This window comes from Nyctereutes procyonoides, unplaced genomic scaffold, assembly GCF_905146905.1.
Source record: "Nyctereutes procyonoides isolate TBG_1078 unplaced genomic scaffold, NYPRO_anot_genome, whole genome shotgun sequence".
NCBI classification, from domain to species: Eukaryota; Metazoa; Chordata; class Mammalia; order Carnivora; family Canidae; genus Nyctereutes; species Nyctereutes procyonoides.
The window spans coordinates 46,117,674-46,136,992 of record NW_026575043.1 but is presented as its reverse complement, the minus strand read 5'-3'; the positions used below and the strand labels follow the sequence as shown (position 1 = coordinate 46,136,992).

The window sequence follows — 19,319 nt, the reverse complement described above, 5'->3', positions numbered from 1 at the left end:
CCCCCGTCCCTTTGTAGTTCACTCTTCCACGTACTTCCAGCCTTTGGCAACCACTGATCAAGACTGAGAAGTTTTAAAGGCCAAGAATACCAAAGCATGCATTTCATTAGACATCAAAGCTGTGACCTCATCACCTGTTGTGTACTTCTGGAAAACTCAAGGGTACACACATGATTGAGTGACAGTGGGAAGGGCAAATGAAAAAGTCTTAGTGTTATTAGAAAAATAGTTTTGACCTCAATAACCCCCACAGAAGGTCCTCAAAATGGGGTCCTGCATCTACATTTTGAGAGCTTGCCTAGTGAATGCCCCGCCATCCTAACAGGTATGCTCAGCAGTCTACATACCATTTTAAATAATTGGTATTACAGAGTATAGTTGATCAATTTACAAATTTCTGACCATTTTATATGCCTTATCTCAATTTAATTCTTGCAATGACCACATGAGAAATAATAGTACAGACAGTCCCCTAACTTATAATTTGAGTTACGATATTTTGACTTAACAATGGTATGAAAACTACATGCATTCAGTTGAAATCTTACTCTGAATTTTGAGTGTTGATCTTTTTCCTGAGCTAACGATATGCAGTTTGATGCTCTCTCATGATGCTGGGCTACGGCAGCCAGCCACAGCTCCCTAGTCAGCCTGGCGACCAGGAGGGTAGACAATCGATAAAGCCATTTTACACCCATACAGCCATTCTGTTTCTCACATTCAGTAAAGTATTCAATAAATTACAGGAGCTAGTCAACACTTTATTATAAAATAGGCCTTTGTTAGATGATTTTGCCCAAGTGTAGGCTAATGTAGTGTTCTGAGTCCATCTAAGATAGGCAACGCTAAACTGTAATGGTCAGTAGGGTAGGTGTATTAATTTTTTTTTTAATTTATGATAGTCACAGAGAGAGAGAGAGGGAGAGACACAGGCAGAGGGAGAAGCAGGCTCCATGCACGGGAGCCCGACGTGGGATTCGATCCCGGATCTCCAGGATCGCGCCCTTGGCCAAAGGCAGGCGCCAAACCGCTGCGCCACCCAGGGATCCCAGGGTAGGTGTATTAAATGCATTTTTTACTTAGATACTTTCAACCTATGATGTGTTTATGGGAACATAGCCGCATAGAAGTCAAGGAAGGTCTGTACCCACTTTCCATGAAGTTAACAATGCCTGCAGCCTGGTCCTTGCTGTTCCTCTAACCAGTAGGGGTGTGGCTGTCATTGACTAATAGAGATTCTGAAAAATAAGGATATATTACTAATTTATGATGAAGCTACTGCCAGGAATGAGGCAGTGTCTGCTCTAACATCCATCAGGCAGATCAAGGATTTGCAGCATCCTGGGAGATCACAAGGTCATCTGTCAGAACCTTTGGCATCTCTCAGCTGCTGGGATTATTTTGCAGGTAAATGGTTTATTTGAGATCCTAAACTCCACAAGATAAAAACCTGAAGTGGTATTTTTCCAACTGCCCCAGACCCCCTCCTTACACACCGTGGAGTAGGTCCCTAAATAATGCAACTTTGTAACTACTTTCAGAGATCCATCTCATTACAATATTTAAATCACTGTCCTGTTTATTTTTTTTTTTAAATTTTTTTTAACTTTTTATTTATTTATGATAGTCACAGAGAGAGAGAGAGAGGCAGAGGGAGAAGCAGGCTCCATGCACCGGGAGCCCGACGTGGGACTCGATCCCGGGTTTCCAGGATCGTGCCCTGGGCCAAAGGCAGGCGCCAAACCGCTGTGCCACCCAGGGATCCCTGTCCTGTTTATTTTTTAATTTAAAACTCAAACGTGATTCAGAAGTCTTCTCCCAGACTCCAGAGGAGAAAGTGACCTGGAAAGAGAGAAGTCCAGCTCTGAACACCTTCCTCACTCTGTCTCCTAGCTCCCCTGTGTCTCAGAAGACAGACCTCAGAAATTGTAATCATACGGTCACACAAAGCCACAGAAAGATCTAGAATCCAATCGGGTTTCTTTTTAATATTTTAAAAAGTTATCATTGTGCTGTATTTTCCTACTAGATAGGTAGACTATGAAAAAGAGCTTTGAATTCCTTTCCAGTTTTTAGAACTTGATGCAGGGTTTGACATAGGCTTTTCCTTAGGGAATTCTCATTAGTAGAGACCTGGGTGCACCTCTTCTCAAAAGCCACAGCAACCCAATCCCTCTTAGTAACCCCTGAGGGCAGGATGGGCCCCAATCGCTGGCTCTGGCCAGCAACTCTGTCAACTTAGATTATGTAGCACTTGGTGTGTTCTTTCCTCAGCTTTGGGCCTACATGTCTGTTCTGGAAAGACAAGATCCTTTCACATGTAGGAAACACTTGCTTTTATTTCCAGACAGAGAAAATAAAAACAGAAGGACACAAGCATTAACATAATTTTGTTATTGGGTTTTTTTTTCTGATGTGGTTGTTTCATAGACATCCTCAAAAAAACAAAAACAAAAACAAAAAGCGCACAAAACAAAAAACAGTAACAACAAAATGGCTCAAAAATGGGTAAATTCTGCCTCAAACTGCACTCCAGGATTCTCCTACATTCTTGTGTTGTTACTGTTTTTCCCAAAAGTCCTCTGACCACACAGTTGGGCCTCATCATGTCAGCAACAGTTCCCAGGGCTGGTTCTCCCTTCTCCCAGATGAGTTTGTGAGTTGACCCCACGGCCAGAAGGGGATGAGGTGAAAGACAGGCATCATCTCAGATTTCTAAGTGTTTAGCAGAGGTGAAAAGGGTTTCTCTGTTTAAACTGAACCCTCTGTGGCATCAAATGTGTTACTGGTATTAAAACTACAAGTCTGAACTGGGCTTAAATAAAGAGATCCTTGGTTCTAGATCTAGACGAAAACTTCCATCTAGCTGACTGTGTGAACTTAGACAATTCGTATTTTCCCTGGGTCTGATGGTTTATTTTATGTGTTAGCTTGGCTGGGTCATGGTGCCCATATATTTGGTCAAACTTTATTCTGGATGTTTGGGTGAGATTAATATTTAAATCTGTGGACTTTGAGTAAAATAGATTGCCCTCCCTAATGTGCATCAGTCTCATCCAATCAGTTGAAGGTCTGAATAGAACAAAGAGACTGACCTCCCCCAAGTAAGCAAGAATTCTGCTAGCAGATGGCCTTTAGACTTGAACTTCAATATTGGCTCTTCTCTGGGTCTCTGCCTTGCTGGCCCACCCTGAATATTTTGGACTTGCTAACTCCCACAGTCATATGAGCCAATACCTTAAAAATGATCTCTCAGTCTCTGTCTCTCTTTCTCTGATTGAATATATATCAGATTGAAAGCATGAAAAATACAACGCGCAATGATGTCAACTACATGAGGAAGTAGGCATTCTTGCACATGACTATCTCCATCCAAGGCAATTTGAACTAGTTAGAGAAATTTTTAATCTGCATATTCTGTGACATAAGTATTTATCATACACATATAGGAATAAAGATAATTATTGCGGTCTTCCTTGCTAATACTACAAGATTAGAAGCAACCTAAATACTCAGCAAAATTATGGTAACCCTGCACAGCAGAGTACTGTGTACCATGTAAATAAATGAGCCAGCTCTTTGTGGATTGACAAGGAATATTCTAAGATGTTGACAGAAAACAGTAAGGTGCAGGACAATGAAATGGAATGCTGTCATTTGTGAGAGAGAATAAAAATTAAGTGTTTATAAATATAGAGAGAATCAAGAAACTGGGAACACAGCTTGCCTCTTGTAAGGGAACTGTGTTACAGAGGACAGGGAAAGACATCCTTTTGTCCTTTGTGAATTTTGTACCATGGGCATGCATTATTTATGCAAAATATAATTAAAAATTTAAAACCTGAAAAACAAGGGAAATAGTATCAAAATTGACATTCTTTTTAGTCAGAAATGTTCATTAGAAGCTTGTAAAAAAGTGAAAAAAAGCAAGCCACCATAGGATAAATATGATCTCAAATATGTAAAAAGATATTTATGTATGGGTGTCCCAGCATCAAAAAATAACTGGAAGGATATACTCCCAAAGTAGTAACTCTGTTTATCTCTTTGTGGTATATAGTATTTTTTATTTTCTTCTGAATGCTTTTGCATGTTATCTTAATTTAATGATCATTTATATTTCTTATAGAGTTAAAAAAACAATTTTTTTAAAGATCTTATTTATTTATTCATGAGAGACACAGGGAGAAAGGCAGAGACACAGAGAAGCAGGATTCTAGCAGGGAGCCCAATGCGGGACTCGATCCCCAAACCAGGATCATGCCATGAGCCAAAGGCAGACGCTCAACCACTGAGCCACCCAGGCATCACAAAAAACCACAATTTTTAAGAGAAGACTATATAGGGCAGCCTAGGTGCCTCAGAACGGTTTAGCGCCGCCTTTGGCCCAGGCCCTGATCCTGGAGACCCGGATCGAGTCCCATGTCTGGCTGCCTGCATGGAGCCTGCTTCTCCTTCTGCCTGTGTCTCTGTCTCTCATGAATAAATAAAATAAAAATCTTTTTTAAAAAAGAAGATTATATATAATTCTGTCTTTCTTTATGCAATACTTCTGAATTATTGCAACCTTTGTAACTCATATCCTGGTTGATCTCCAGTCTCCAGAGGAATCCTAAAACTCAGCTTTTAAGCTCCTCCTACTCCAGATCCTGAGAACAATCAGCCCACCTTTAACCCTTCCTAGGTAGCTGTTCAATATAAGTCCTTTATAAAATAATTTGCAATAAGCAATTGCAGTAATCATTACATAATTTATATGACTGATCAGTTCGTACATTGTATATATTCACTTTCTTAAACTAACAAGCCCCTATAGGCTTTTTAGAACATGAATATTGTTAATTGTGTATGTTGCCTCCTATTTGATATTAATTTGTGTCTTGTCAAATAATGACTGGATTCTTTTCTTTGCTTTTCCCCACTAAAAATGACAAAGTCTGGATTCCCTGGGTGGCGCAGTGGTTTGGCGCCTGCCTTTGGCCCAGGGCACGATCCTGGAGACCCGGGATCAAATCCCACATTGGGCTCCCGGTGCATGGAGCCTGCTTCTCCCTCTGCCTGTGTCTCTGCCTCTCTCTCTCTCTCTCTGTGTGACTATCATAAATAAATAAAAATTTAAAAAAAATTAAAAATGACAAAGTCACCCACTCCTGTTCAAACAGTAGTCTTGTAAGATCTTAGCACATTGCTTCCAGAAATTGCCAGATAGTTTTCCAAAGTGTTTGTTATCTGCCCCCAGTTTCTGGCACAGTGCTCTTGAAAAGTTTGTAATTTCCAAAGTGATAAGACCACTAGGAGCATCTTTCATTCTACTGAGGTGACTCTGAGTGGGCTCTGAATGGAAGCTGATCACCAGAAAGACCAAGCCATGATTAGAAGGTCGGAATTTTCAGCTCTACCCCTCATCCTCCAGAGAGGGAAGAGGGGCTAGAAGTGGAGTTAATAATTTATCATGCCTATATGAGGAAGCCTCCATAAAATCCCAATAGTAGGGCTTTGGAGAACTTCCAAGTTGGCAAATGCACCCCAACTCCATGGGGACAAGAAGCTCCTACACACTTGGGACACTCTCAGTCCTCACCCTATATATTTGTATGCTTAGCTGTTCATCTGTATCCTTTATCACATCCTTTAATAAACTGATAAATGTAAGGAACTGTTTCCCAAAGTTCTGTGAAAGACTCGAGCAAATTAATTGAACCCGAGAAGAGGATCATGCGAGCCTCTAGTCTATAGCCAAATTGGACAGAAGTTACAGGTAACCTGGGGACCTACTAATTGCAACTGGTATCTGTAGTGGAGTGGAAGCTGTTTTTGGGACTGAGCCCTTAACCTGTGGGATCTGACATTATCTCCAGGTAAATAGTGTCAGGATTGAATTAAATTGTAAAACATCTAGCTGATGTTACAGACAATTGCTTGCTATGAGAGATCATGGTATTAGAAATCTGGTGACAGAACTGTGATGAATGTGGTAGTAGTGTGAAAAGTAAAAGAGAAACATGGGAAAGAGAGCTGGGTTTTTCCTGACTCAGGAAAACTGGGCAGATTTTTCCTATACACAGGTATGAATAGCTAAAGGAAAGAATGAGAACAATGTCTCACCAAATACAGGATGTTAATAAAGAGATAGAAATTGGGACTCCTGGATGGCTCAGCAGTTGAGCATCTGCCTTCAGCTCAGGACGTGATCCCTGGGTCCTAGGATCAAGTCCCACATTGGGCTCCCTGCATGGAGCCTGCTTCTTCCTATGCCTCTGTCTCTCCCTCTATCTCTCTGTGTGTGTCTCTCGTGAATAAATAAATAAAATCTTTTTAAGAAGAGATAGAAATTATGAAAATACATCAAATAGAAATTCTGGACTTGAAAAGAACAATTGAAATGAAAAATTCACTAGAGGGACTCCACAACAGATTTGACCAGCAGAAGAAAGAATCAATGAACACAAAAATTGAAATTATCCATTTTAAGAATAGAAAGAAAAATAAAGAAAGAACACTTAATACAGCTTTAGAGACCTTAAAACACCATCAAGCATATAACACATACACAATGAGACTCCCAGAAAAGAAGAGAAAAAAGGGACAGAAAGAATATTTGAAAAAATAGTGGCTAAAGACTTTCAATATGTGATGGGAAACAATAATCTACACATCCAAGAAACTCAGTGAATTCCAAGGAGGATTCACTTCTTTATCCACACCTAGACACATAAATAAGCAGTCAAAAAAAAAGAGAATTTTGAAAGCAGAAAGAGAGGTGACATATGAAAGGGATCTCAATGAGATTAACAACTGATTTCTCATCAGAAACTATAGGGTACAGAAAGTGGTAGATGATATATTCAATGTTGTAAAAGAAAAAAACCTGTTTTTTTTTTTTAAGATTTATTTATTCATGAGAGAGACAGAGACACAGGCAGAGGGAGAAGCAGGTCCCATGCAGGGAGCCTGATGCAGGACTAGATCCTGGGACTTGATCCTGGGACTCCCAGGATCATGCCCTGGGCAGAAGGCAGGCACTAAACCGCTGAACCACCCAAGATCCCCAGAAAAAAACCTGTTAAACAAGAATCCTATATCTGACAAAATGACTCTTCAAAAATGAAGGAGAAATTAAGACATTCCTAGATAAGGAAAAACTGAAATTTGTTTCTAGCAGTCTTGCCCTGCAAGAAATACTAAAGGGAATTTTTCAGACCAAAATGTAAAAGACACTAGTTAGTAATTCAAGCCCACCTTAAGAAATAAAGAGCATTAGTAAAGGTACTATAAAGGTAATATTAAAAAATGAAAAATGTGGTTTCTGTTTGTAACTCGTATTTGTCTTCTGATTTAAAAGACAACTACATAAAGCAATAATTGTAAATCTATGTTGAACATTGCGTGCCTATGCAATGCATAAAAATGTAATTTATAACCATAACAATTTAAAACGTGGGAGACATGAAGATACACAGGAGCAAAGTTTTTGTAGAATAATAAGATTAAGTTGGTATTAATCCAAACTAGGTTGTTATAAATTGAGATGTTAATGGTAATCTTCAGGGCAACCACAAGAAAATAACTAAAAAATATATATAGTAAAAGAAATGACAAGGGAATTAAAATGGTACACTAGAAAATACATATATCACAAAACAAGGCAGTGGTGGAGGAACCAAGGAACAAAACAGACATAAAACGTAATTTGTTTTCTACATGATCCATGATTACATTAACTTTATTTTTTAAAAGATTTTATTTATTTTATAGAGGGAGAGAAAGCACAATCAGGGGGAGTGGCAGGTAGAGGGAGAAAAAGAAGTAGGCTCCCCACTGAGCAGGGAGCCCAACACGGGGTTCGATCTCAGGACCCTGGGATCATGACCTGAGCCGAAGGCAGATGCTTAACTGACTGAGCCACCCAGGCGCCTCAATTATATTAAATGTAAATGAATTAAACTCTCTAAAATCCAGAGATTGGCAGAATGGACAAGACAATATGATTCAACTATATGCTGTCTACGAGAGTTTCATTTTAGATTCAAAGACACAACTACAATGAAGTCAGAAATCAGTAACAGAAGGAAATTTGGGAAACTAATAAATACCTGGAAACTAGATAATACATTTCTAAATAATAAACAGGTAAATAAAGAATTGACAAGGGAAAATAGGAAATACTTTGTTGTTTGGTTTTTTTTATTTTTTATTTTTTTAAGATTCTATTTATTCATGAGAGACCCAGAGAGAGAGGCAGAGACATCAGAGGGAGCAGCGGACTCCCTGAGGGGAGCCCAATGTGGGACTTCATCCCAGGACCCCAGGATCATGCCCTGAGCTGAAGGCAGATGCTCAACCACCCATCCACCCAAGCGCCAAACACTTTGAATGAAAGAAATTGAAAATACAAGACTGCAGAGAAAATACCATCACTTCCTCAATGTTGACGCAGATGTCTTGAACTGCTTCTGCTTGATAATCTCTTTCCTAGGTCTGGATAGGTGTTCTGGGCACTGATTCACATTTACCTCTTGCTTATTTTATGTCCCTCTGGAAACACAATGTCTGAGGGATGAGATGGTTTTATTAGGAGTGCTTCAAAGTTTGTCTTTGAGCCAGCTGCCCCAAAATACAGGAAGAAAAAGAGGACAGAATTGAAGGGGAAAATAGGTTTTCTCTGCCCTCTTCAGGCCTCTTTCATTGTAGATTAGACATCTTGTGTTTCATAAAAGAAGGAGATGTATTAACCAAGAGCCTCTTTGAAGTTGTATGCCTTTATATTTTTTAACAAGGGCTTACCCTCCTAGCCAAGCCTCCCTTTTCTACTGGCTTCTGGGTAAAGTCAGTAGGTAATTAACAGCCCCAGCACAATGCCAGGGACCTGGGAATGACTCCAGATGGAAGTGCCATCCTACCAGCATGGCAAGCAGAGCTGGGATCTACCACCAAAGGCTTATTTGCCCTTTTTGTTTTTTTATCTAATTTCAGTTCCAAAGGGGGAAAAAAAGGACAAATCTCTTTATGAATTTAAATCCACAGGCTTCCTTTTAAACAATTAAGTGCCATTTTTATAACTAATGGAATATTGTCTTAATAATAATAGGAATCAGAACACAGTTGAAAGGAGAATCACTTGTTCATAGCATATAATTGTATTCAGTATTTCAGGCTACAGGGCAGCTTGTCAGTCTTTATTCCAGCCCCTATAGGTTTTGTTTTAAGAATCTGAGAGGAGAGATCATGATGCATTACTCTGATGTGAAATAAAACCCATCTGGCTTTTGGCATGCCCCCATTTCCCAGACAGATGGATAATGTGTTGAGCTGAAAGTAACTGCCTTTATAATATTCATATCTGCTCAAGGATGTCTCAAAGATCAGAGACATAAACAAACATGGGTCATATTTTTCTTGGCTGATAATCTCATCCAGATACAACTTTAGAGCAGGGGTTCTCAGTGTGGTCCCCAGACCAACAGAATCAGTATCATGAATCAGTACCATTCCTGTTAGAAATGGAAACTCTCAGACCTTACCAAGACCTGCTGAATTAGAAACTCTGGGGGTGGCACACAACCATCTGCATGTTAACAAGCCCTCTGGGGGATGTTCACTCACGCTCAAAGGTGGAAACCACTGCTTTAGAAAAATATAACCATATTTCTAAGAAAGAAGAGAAAACATTAATGCTTTATGATTTTTAAAATATCTATTATGTATTAAGTACTGTTCTCCCAGTTTTCAGGGGTACTTCAGAAGTCTCCAGAGGAGTGAGGGAAGCTAAAGGTGGGAAGCTTGCTGTAGGCTGACTGTTGCCTTGATAGTGGCAGGCAGGCTGCTTCGAGTCTCCACTTGCTAGTGGCCAGAGAGAAAGGCAGACCCAGTAGAGGAACACTGCTTCCTTCTTCCCCAAGAAGCTGATAATCCTATTATGTGAAATCTCTCTGTTGAAATGTTGAAAAATTGGAAGCCAAATTTTATTTATTATTAAAAATTATTGAAAATCATTTTTTTAAAAAAAGAACAGCTCTGTTGAAATATAATTACCACACAATTCACTCTTTTTTATTTTGTGTTTTGTTTTTTTAAGATTTTATTTATTTATTTATTTATTTATTTATTTATTTATTTATTTATTTATTTGAGAGAGAGCATGAGCAGGGGGAGGGGCAGAGGGAATAGGAGGGAAAGAATCTCAAGCACACTCAGTGCTGAGCCCTGAGCCCCACGTGGAGCCAAGATCATGACCTGAGCCAAAATCAGGAGTCCAACATTCAACTGACTGAGCCACCCAGGCACTTCCAATTCACTCTTCTGAGTGTATAATTTGATGATCACTTGATGAATATTTGGCTGTTTCCACTCTTTGCTATTATGAGGGATGATGTTATGAACATTTGTGTACAGTTTTTGTGTGCACTGTGTTTTCATTTCTTTTGGGTATATGCCTGTGAGTGGTATTGCTGGGTAACCCTGTGTTAAATATTTGAGAAACTACCCAACTGTTCACCACAGCAGTTGCACCATTTTACATTCCCAGGACTTGTGTATGAGAGGAATATCCAGTCCACATCCTCACCAACACTAGTTATTGTCTGTCTTTTTAATTCTAGGCATTCCAGTGGGCAGAGAGTGCAATTTTTTAAAAGATTTTATTTACTTATTCATGAGAGACACACAGAGAGAGGCAGAGACATAGGCAGAGGGAGAAGCAGACTCCCTGTGGGGAGCCCAATGCGGGACTTGATCCCAGGACCCTGGGATCATGACCTGAGCTGAAGGCAGATGCTCAACCACTGAGCCACCCAAGTGCCCCCAGAGAGTGCTATCTCATTGTTGTTTTGACTTGCGTTTCCCTAATGACTAAATGATGTTAAGCATTTTTTCAAGTACTCATTAGCTAGTCACACATTTTTTTAAAAAAAGATTTATTGATTTATTTAAGAGAGATAGAGCGAAGGCAGCCCAGGTGGCTCAGGGTTTTAGCGCCGCCTTCAGCCCAGGGTGTGATCCTGGAGACCCAGGATCAAGTCCCCAGTTGGGCTCCTTGCATGGAGCCTGCTTCTCCCTCTGCCTGTGTCTCTGCCTCTCTCTCTGTGTCTCTTATGAGTTAAAAAAAAAAAAAAGAGTCAGATGCTTAGCTGACTGAGCCACCGAGGAGCCCCAGCTAGTCACACATTTTTGCAGAAATATCTATTCATATTATTTGTCCGGTTTTTAAAATAATTTTTAGAAGATTTTATTTTTTTATTCATGCGAGACACAGAAGGCTGAAACATAGGCAGAGGGAGAAGCAGACTCCCTGCGAGGAGCCCAATGTGGGACTTGATCCCGGAACTCTGGGATCATGCCTTGACATGAGCCCAAGGCAGATGCTCAACCTCGGAGCTACCCAGGCGTCCCCATCTCTCCATTTTTAAATTACATTGTCTTTTTATTATTGAGTTGTAAGAGTTCTTTACACTGTTTGAAGTAAGTCTCTTATCAGGTATATGATTTGAAAATATTTTCTCCCATGCCATGGGCTGTCTTTCACTTTCTTGATGGCATCCTTTGAGGCAGAAAAGCTTTTAGCTTTGATCCAGTCCTATGTATCTAATTTTTTTCTTTTGTCACTTATGCTTTTGATGTCATGTCTAAGAAACCACTGCCTAACTCAAGGTCATAAGGATCTACTTCTACGCTTTCTTCTAAGGGTTTCGTAGTTTTGAATCTTTACACTTTATTCTTGTTAACCCTTCAGGCTACTCAAAATAAATCTCTCTGTGGATAGCGCTTTTGGTTGTAGACTAACCAATTGTCAAAGCTTGCCTGGGACTCATGGCATCCCACGACTTGGAACTTTCAATGCAAAACTCAAAGTCTTGGGCAAACTAGGATGAGTTGGACACACTACCAATGGACCTCCAACTTGCCATCTCTAATAGAAATCATTACCCTTGCTCTTCAGGGATTAAAATAGATACTGAATCCTATTCACCTGAATGAAAAATCAGTTTGCTTCCAGTTTAACAAGCATGTATTGAGTTTACACAATGCTAAGCCCTGGGGTTGAGTTTAGAGAGGGTTATTAAATTCCAATTTCAGTGTACATAAATAAAGTTTTATAGTTCTAGGCCCTTGGGAGTACATCAGCAAAACTTGCAAACCTTTATGGAGCTTAAGTTCTAAAGAAGGCAGACATTCTAGCTGGAGGAAGATGGGGAAACCATAGATAGGGGAGGATTTTGAAGGCAGGGATTTAGTTTTATTAATCTTTGATTTCCCAGCGTCAGAGCTGTAGAAATCACTCAATAATACTTGCTCACTGAAGGAATGAATGAGTGATCTTTGGCCTTCTTATACTTATATATATATATATTTTTTTCTGGATTCACTTCCCTTAGACCAGACAGCTCCGTGATGACAATGACATGTCTAACTTGCTTCACATATGCGCAGTGCATATCACAGCGCCTGCCATACAGTAGGCGCTCAATAAACATTTTAAATGCATGCATACATCTTTGCATTTTTCATTCCCTTCGTTTGCTACACCAGCCTGGGTGTCAAGAATATCACGCCGATGTCAACATTAATGAATCCCCACAAATAAACATTTAGAGAGGCGTTGTCAACCAAAGAGTGCTCATTGGTACCTCGACAGCCATTTCACAGGCTGGTGCGCCCTATAGGCACCCAGGACAACGTCGCCAACCACAGAGAGCCTGTAAATTCCTCTAAGCAGAAGGGCTCTCCCCGCCCCCTCTCGCCGCGCGGCTCGCCCTGCCCCCGGCCGCCTCCTCTCCGCCCACTCTCCCGGCGGCGGCGGCTTTGTCTCGTGGGCTGGTCCGCGGCGGCTCCCTCCCCCGAACAGCTGCCGCCGCGGGAGGACGCGGCGCGGGAGCTGTCCGGCACCCCGGTGCTGAAGCCCCGGCCGCTCGTCCTCCACCAACACCATGTAAGGGCCATGAAAAGGGCTCGTCCTGGCGCAGCGCGGACATGGAGGAGGACTTATTCCAGCTAAGGCAGCTGCCGTGAGTCTCATGGGGGCGAGGGAGAGGCAGACAGGCTTTCCTTTAAAAAACGAGACCCTGCAGGGGGGCATCCGTGCATGGCTTCTTGAATTTAAAAGGAACTCTTTGAGAGGCAAGACTTAGGCCCTGAGCAGACAAGCCATTTTCCTGCTCCAGCAGTCCAGCCTCTGTATCTCTGACTCAGTTCTATTTTTCAGATCCGTCAGAATCTTCAGGGGGAGCGAGAGGGGTTATGTTTCCCCCTTTTAATTGCTCGCAATCCTAAAGGGAAATTTTGAGGTCTGTGTTTTAAGAAAGCGTTAGCTGCTGTTTTGAAATGTGGACTGAATTGATGAGTCCATGCAGTGACATCGGTTTTTCCCAGCCTTTTCTCCCATGCCGTGAAATTCCTAATTTTTCTGCAAGGTCTCCTGGAAGGGAACGGTACTGATGTTGCAAAGTGGTTTCTAAAAAAGCCAGAATGCCTTCCTAGAGGGGAGGTTTGGGCAAAGTATTGTTGTTTATGAAGTGTGTGAATGAGAGGGCTGAAACCTCTTGCCTTCTTCTGAATGAAAGGTTTTTGTAACAGCTAGCTAGAGTGAGACTCTGTCGATGGCTATCCTTGAGAACATCAGGAATACAAAGCTAGAGGATAGGAATTTTTAAGGGATATCAAATTTGCTCTCAGAATCTTGGGGAGCACAACCAAGCAATGGAAAGGACAGAGGCCACGTAGAGGGGCTTACAGATGCCTCCTACTACAAGCCAGTGATTTGTTAAGCCGATCTCCAGACTACGAGATATGGGCACTAATGGGGATTTTTGTTTTAATTTTTAGAAGCAGTAGCCACTTGGATGGTAAAAGTAGGCACTGTCTGGATTGTTGGAAAGGATACATCATTGTTAGTGTATGTATATTTTCCTGACTTAAAATATTTTCTTCCTCTCTGAACCATGGAGAAATTCTCCCAAGTGACTTTTAGTGTGACAGATACAGCTCTCTGAGGCTGTGAATACTGAAGGGTATTGTTAATGTTTACTTCTCAATTGGAGTAAAATTAATTTTCATTTAAAAATTTTAATTAAATTCTACTTTTAAGTTTTTATTAATTGATCCACAAATAGCATATCTTATGTAATACAACATTATTTCACAAATGCCAAAGGATGTTCAGTTACAATATCCAGAGGTCGATGTATGAATACATAAACATATACATATCTGAGTGTAAATCTCTCGAGGGAAACCTGCCACTTTCGTTGAAAATAAATATCATGTTAAAAAAAAAAAACAACCTATTATCTCAAAATAAAAAATAATGCAGAAACTGAAATATGAAATCTGGTATTTAGAATAAGAATATAGTACATATTGGAACTGCAGTTTACTGAGATAAATTTTCAAATAATGTCACAGCATGTGAACTTTACAGATTTACTCAGAGATTCATGTATATTTAATCTATTCAGGTATAGATATGACACTATTGTGACAATTCCTCTCTGGATTAAAAAGAAGATAAAAATAATAAGAGGTTTTTATTTATTTAAATTTAAAAATTAATTTAGTTTTTTATACTAATGTAGAATAAACTAATATAATCTATACATAGGGTTTAAAAGTTCAAAAAGAAGTACAAGAATAAAAAGTAATCTGTTCCTTAACTGCAGGTCAAATTTCTTGATTATTCTCTCTGATACTTTAACACATAAATACACATGCTATCTGTTAGGCCAAATTGTGTACTGGCTAAGAGTATCGGCTCTTGAGTAAGACAGACTTGAGTTCAGATCCTGGCTTTGCTACTTTTTGGTTGACTTTGAGCAAGTGCCTTAACCTTTTTAAGACTGAGTTTCAGGGATCCCTGGGTGGCTCAGCGGTTTGGCGTTTGCCTTTGGTCCAGGGCACCATCCTGGAGTCCCGGGATCGAGTTCCGCATCAGGCTCCTTGCATGGAGCCTGCTTCTCCCTCCCTCCCTCTCTCTCTCTCTCTCCCACTCTATGTATATCATGGATAAATAAATAAAACCTTAAAAAAAAAAAAGACTGACTTTCCCTCACCCTAAAATGGGGCTCACAATAGTCCTTGATTCACAGAGTTACTCTAATGATCAAGTGAGATAATGTGTGCTGAATGCCTGGTAAACAAGGCATTCAACATATATATTAACTAATATTATTATTACATCTTAAAAATTGTTATAAAAATATATAGGCTCCCTATTCTGGAATCTTCAGAATTGTAATCTGCAATTTGAATGGAGTCAAAATTAGCCCTGAAATGTGTTGACTTCTATTTATAAAAAAGGAGTGAAATAAAAGGAATAGCCACGTGAATTTGAGTGGGTTACAAGTCACGACTTAGATGTTTTTTAAACCACACCCTGTGTATATTGTGCACAGATTGCAGGCAGCAGATTTCCTGAGAGCAATATGGTTTTTTTTTTTTTTTAAATCAGAATGCCTTGTAGAGGGTTGGCAAGAGTGGACTTTGGAACAGGCTCAGTCCTATGGGAAGCCAAGTGTTAATAGATTATAAGCCACTAAATAGTTTATAGGGTTTGAGGAGGGGGAAAAGGGATGAGAGTGCCTAAGAAAACAGTCCCTCCTTGCACTTGGAAGCTCCTTCATACAGCTCTAGGATGATTCCTTTCAGGCCCCAAACAACCTCTGCTTTTCTCCTGCTGTCCATTTAGGCACATGTACAGGAGATTCCAGAGGCTAAGATTTTATATCTAGTTCTGCCTTATTGTGTGATCCTGTGCAAGTCAGACTTCTCTAGGTCTCTCCTTTCTAGGATGATTTCTTTTTTCTTTTTTTTTTTTTTTAATTTTTTATTTATTTATGATAGGCACACAGTAAGAGAGAGAGAGAGGCAGAGACACAGGCAGAGGGAGAAGCAGGCTCCATGCACCGGGAGCCCGATGTGGGATTCGATCCTGGGTCTCCAGGATCGCGCCCTGGGCCAAAGGCAGGCGCCAAACCGCTGCGCCACCCAGGGATCCCCTCTAGGATGATTTCTTGAAAGCAACTTTTGTAGACTACATTGGTTGATTGGTTGATTGATTTATTTTGTTCATTTGGACACCATCCTAGGTACAAGGGATTCTACAACTGAATAAGATAGGTATAATCCTTGCCTTCAAGGAAGTCACAAGTTGGAGCTGCAATGTCTAATATGGTAGTCACTAGCCATATGTGCCTATTTAAATTTCAACTTAAATTATATAATTTGTATATAAAATCATTTCTATAGTATAATATACAATATAAAATATAATTTAGAAATAAAATATGTGAAAAATCATTTTCTCAGTTGCACTAATCACTTTTCAAGTGCTCGATGGCTACATGTGGCTAGTGGCTACCATGTTGGACTGCACAGATCTAAGAGATTTCTGTAACTGCAGAAAATTCTATCAGACATTACTGGTCTGGTGCTGAGAAAGGTAGACATTGAACACATCACTGCACAATAATTATGAGAATTGTTTTAAGGGCTGCAAAGGACAAGCACAGGGTGCAATGGGGGAAGGGGAGAATCAGTGAAGGTTTCCATGAGGGAGTAACATTGACAGTTGAGCCCCCAGAGATGTGTAGGTGTAGGTCATCCAAGGAAAGAGATGGGATGAGGAATATTATGGACAAAAGAAATAGTATAGGCAAAAGCACTGTAGTGGAAAAAAGTATTGTGTCTCAAAATCAGGTCAGTGGAGGGAACATAATAAACTAGTGGCTTGAGGGAGGCTGCACAGGATGACAAGGACCAGGCCATATGGAGCCCCATAGTATGTGACAATGAGCTTGAACTTTATCCTGTGTTTGCCCAATCCATTCTCTATCTCCCTCCCTTCTCATAAGCTTTGTTTTCAAGATTAAACTTAAGTCCACTACCTCAATGAATCTCCCACTGACTTCTGCGGGGCATAACTGGCAGCAAGGGTCAAAATGTGGGCTCTGAGGCAGGTAAACCTGGGTTTAAAAATCTGGGTGGCCTTAGACTAGTGACTTCATCTCCCATGGGCTGGGTGTTCCTCCATAAAGTCATGATAATGGCAGTATCTACACAGCAGGGCAGTTGCGAGGATCAAGATAGTCATTATTGGGAAGTTCTTAGGACAACACCTGGCTCCAAGTAAGGGTTCGATGAAAAGTGCTGGTGTTATTTGTCTCCCTCCATTCTAGATTTGTTTCCCTTAACCTCCAACATCACCTGGAAGCCAAGGCCTCCTTTTCAGAACACTAAGAAAATGTTCCCCAAAGGGGGAGAATCCTGGCCTAGGAGAAGAGATAGGGGTTCACTATCATTTTTACTTAAGGCAAAAAGCAAAGAGTTATTTTTTTTTTATAAATTAATTTTTATTGGTGTTCAATTTACCAACATACAGAATAACACCCAGTGCTCATCCCGTCAAGTGTCCCCCTCCGTGCCCGTCACCCATTCACCCCCACCCCCCGCCCTCCTCCCCTTCCACCACCCCTAGTTCATTTCCCAGAGTTAGAAGTCTTTATGTTCTGTGTCCCTTTCTGATATCTCCCACACATTTCTTCTCCCTTCCCTTATATTCCCCTTCACTATTATTCATATTCCCCAAATGAGTGAGAACATACACTGTTTGTCCTTCTCCGATTGACTTACTTCACTCAGCATAATACCCTCCAGTTCCATCCACGTTGAAGCAAATGGTGGGTATTTGTTGTTTCTAATGGCTGAGTAATATTCCATTGTATACATAAACCACATCTTCTTTATCCATTCATGCAAAGAGTTATTTCAATCACCTAGGGATCCTCAAGGTCAACCCACCAAAACCTTTTAAAACCTTAAGCTCAAAGATGTTCACACCTCATCATTTCAAACACATGCCAGCCTCACCTCTAGGGGATATGTGTTTTAGTGACTTAAGGGGAAATATCTGAGAGCCAAAGAAAGAAGGTCCTCTTGCAAAGAAGCCATTGCTTGGGTGACCTTAGGTTATAGGGAGTATCGTCTCACAGTCTGCTGGCCCAGAGAATAGCTTTATAGCCCCAATCAAACACTTCTCTGGCTATCTAAAAGAATTATGCAGATCTGTATGTAAATCACTGTGTGATCTTTGGCAATGTATTCACTTTCCTGAGACCTAAGGGGTCCCTGGGTCACCTTTGAAGGCATTTTCAGTTTTAGGATTCTAAGCTCTTTAGATGGGTGTGCCTGGTATCATCCTGGCTTATGGAAATTATTGTTATAGTTATTATCTTTTACTCTGTAGTACATGGTTTCTCGATTTTGACCCTATTCACATTTTGGACTAGATAATACTTTGTGGTGGGGGGACTGTGCTATGCATTATAGGATGTTTAGCAGCATCCCTAGCCTCTACCCACTAGATGTCACAGCCTGTCACTCCAAGCTGTGACAATCAAAAATATCTCTGACGTTGCTAATGTCCCCTAGGAGAAGAAATTGTGCCCCATTGAGAACCATGACACTAAAGTATTTTAGTGTAGTCAATAAATTATTCAGTCTCTCCATTTCCAGAGCATCTTTGGATCTCTCTTTCAACTTCATTTCTCTGACCTTAGTCATGTCAGGACCCTAGTAAATCTTCTACCAGCAAGTTGTGCACCTTCCTCCATCCTCAGTATACCTTTAGTAAAAGACTGTAAGATCTATGAGGACAAGAGCTGAGTCTGACACAGAGAAAGTCCTCATGGCATGCGTTGTTGAATGAATTAATAAATTAAAAAGACAAACTACCTGGAGAATTGTAGCACAGACTTCTGTCCCCCACCCTCCTTCCACTGCAACCATAGCACAGAAAAATCAAGTGCAAGGGCTCTCTACTCAAGCAGACCTGGATTCAAATTCTGCCTTTCCTGCCAAATGGGAAGGTAATTTTTTCTTCTTCAGGCCTCAGTTTCAAGTGCTTAGTGAAGCTATCAGCACATGATAAGGTCTTAATAAATGTTAACTATTATTTATTTGTGATTGTTACCTTTTGTCCAGAATATAAGCTAATGGTCCATTATCCAGGGAGCACAATCAATGCTATTCAGATCGATGGGGGTGGCAGGAAAGTATAAACAAATAAAATCCACAGAAAACTAAAATTTCCTTTAATTACAGACTTCTAGACATTCAGGAATGGAAAGGACCTTAAAATCCATTGTATCCAAACACTCCCTCATACCTTGTCTCCCCAATCCAGGGCAGGAGGGAATCAAGTGGTGGCTTTCAAACATCTGTGGCCACCATCCATAGCTTATTACAATTCAGATCTCTGGGCTTTACTGTGCAGAGATGCACAAGCATCAGGTCAGGACAGTGATCTAGGAATTGGCATTTTAATCAGTTCC

General features: G+C 40.5%; 1 protein-coding gene across 2 annotated transcripts in view; it reads left to right on the top strand.

The window, feature by feature from the left end:
* Nucleotides 1–12,801: 12,801 nt before the first annotated feature.
* The window catches only part of SVOP (SV2 related protein), a 71,032-nt gene continuing 64,514 nt past the window's right edge, over nucleotides 12,802–19,319 (top strand). Inside the window, exons 1-2 of one of the 2 annotated variants that reach the window (XM_055322446.1) lie at nucleotides 12,980–13,001; nucleotides 13,819–13,888. In XM_055322446.1, coding sequence (XP_055178421.1) covers nucleotides 13,836–13,888 — 53 coding nt within the window. In that variant the 5' untranslated portion in view covers nucleotides 12,980–13,001; nucleotides 13,819–13,835. Of the gene's footprint in view, nucleotides 13,002–13,818; nucleotides 13,889–19,319 lie in introns of both variants that reach the window. The other variant, XM_055322447.1, reaches the window with a different exon arrangement.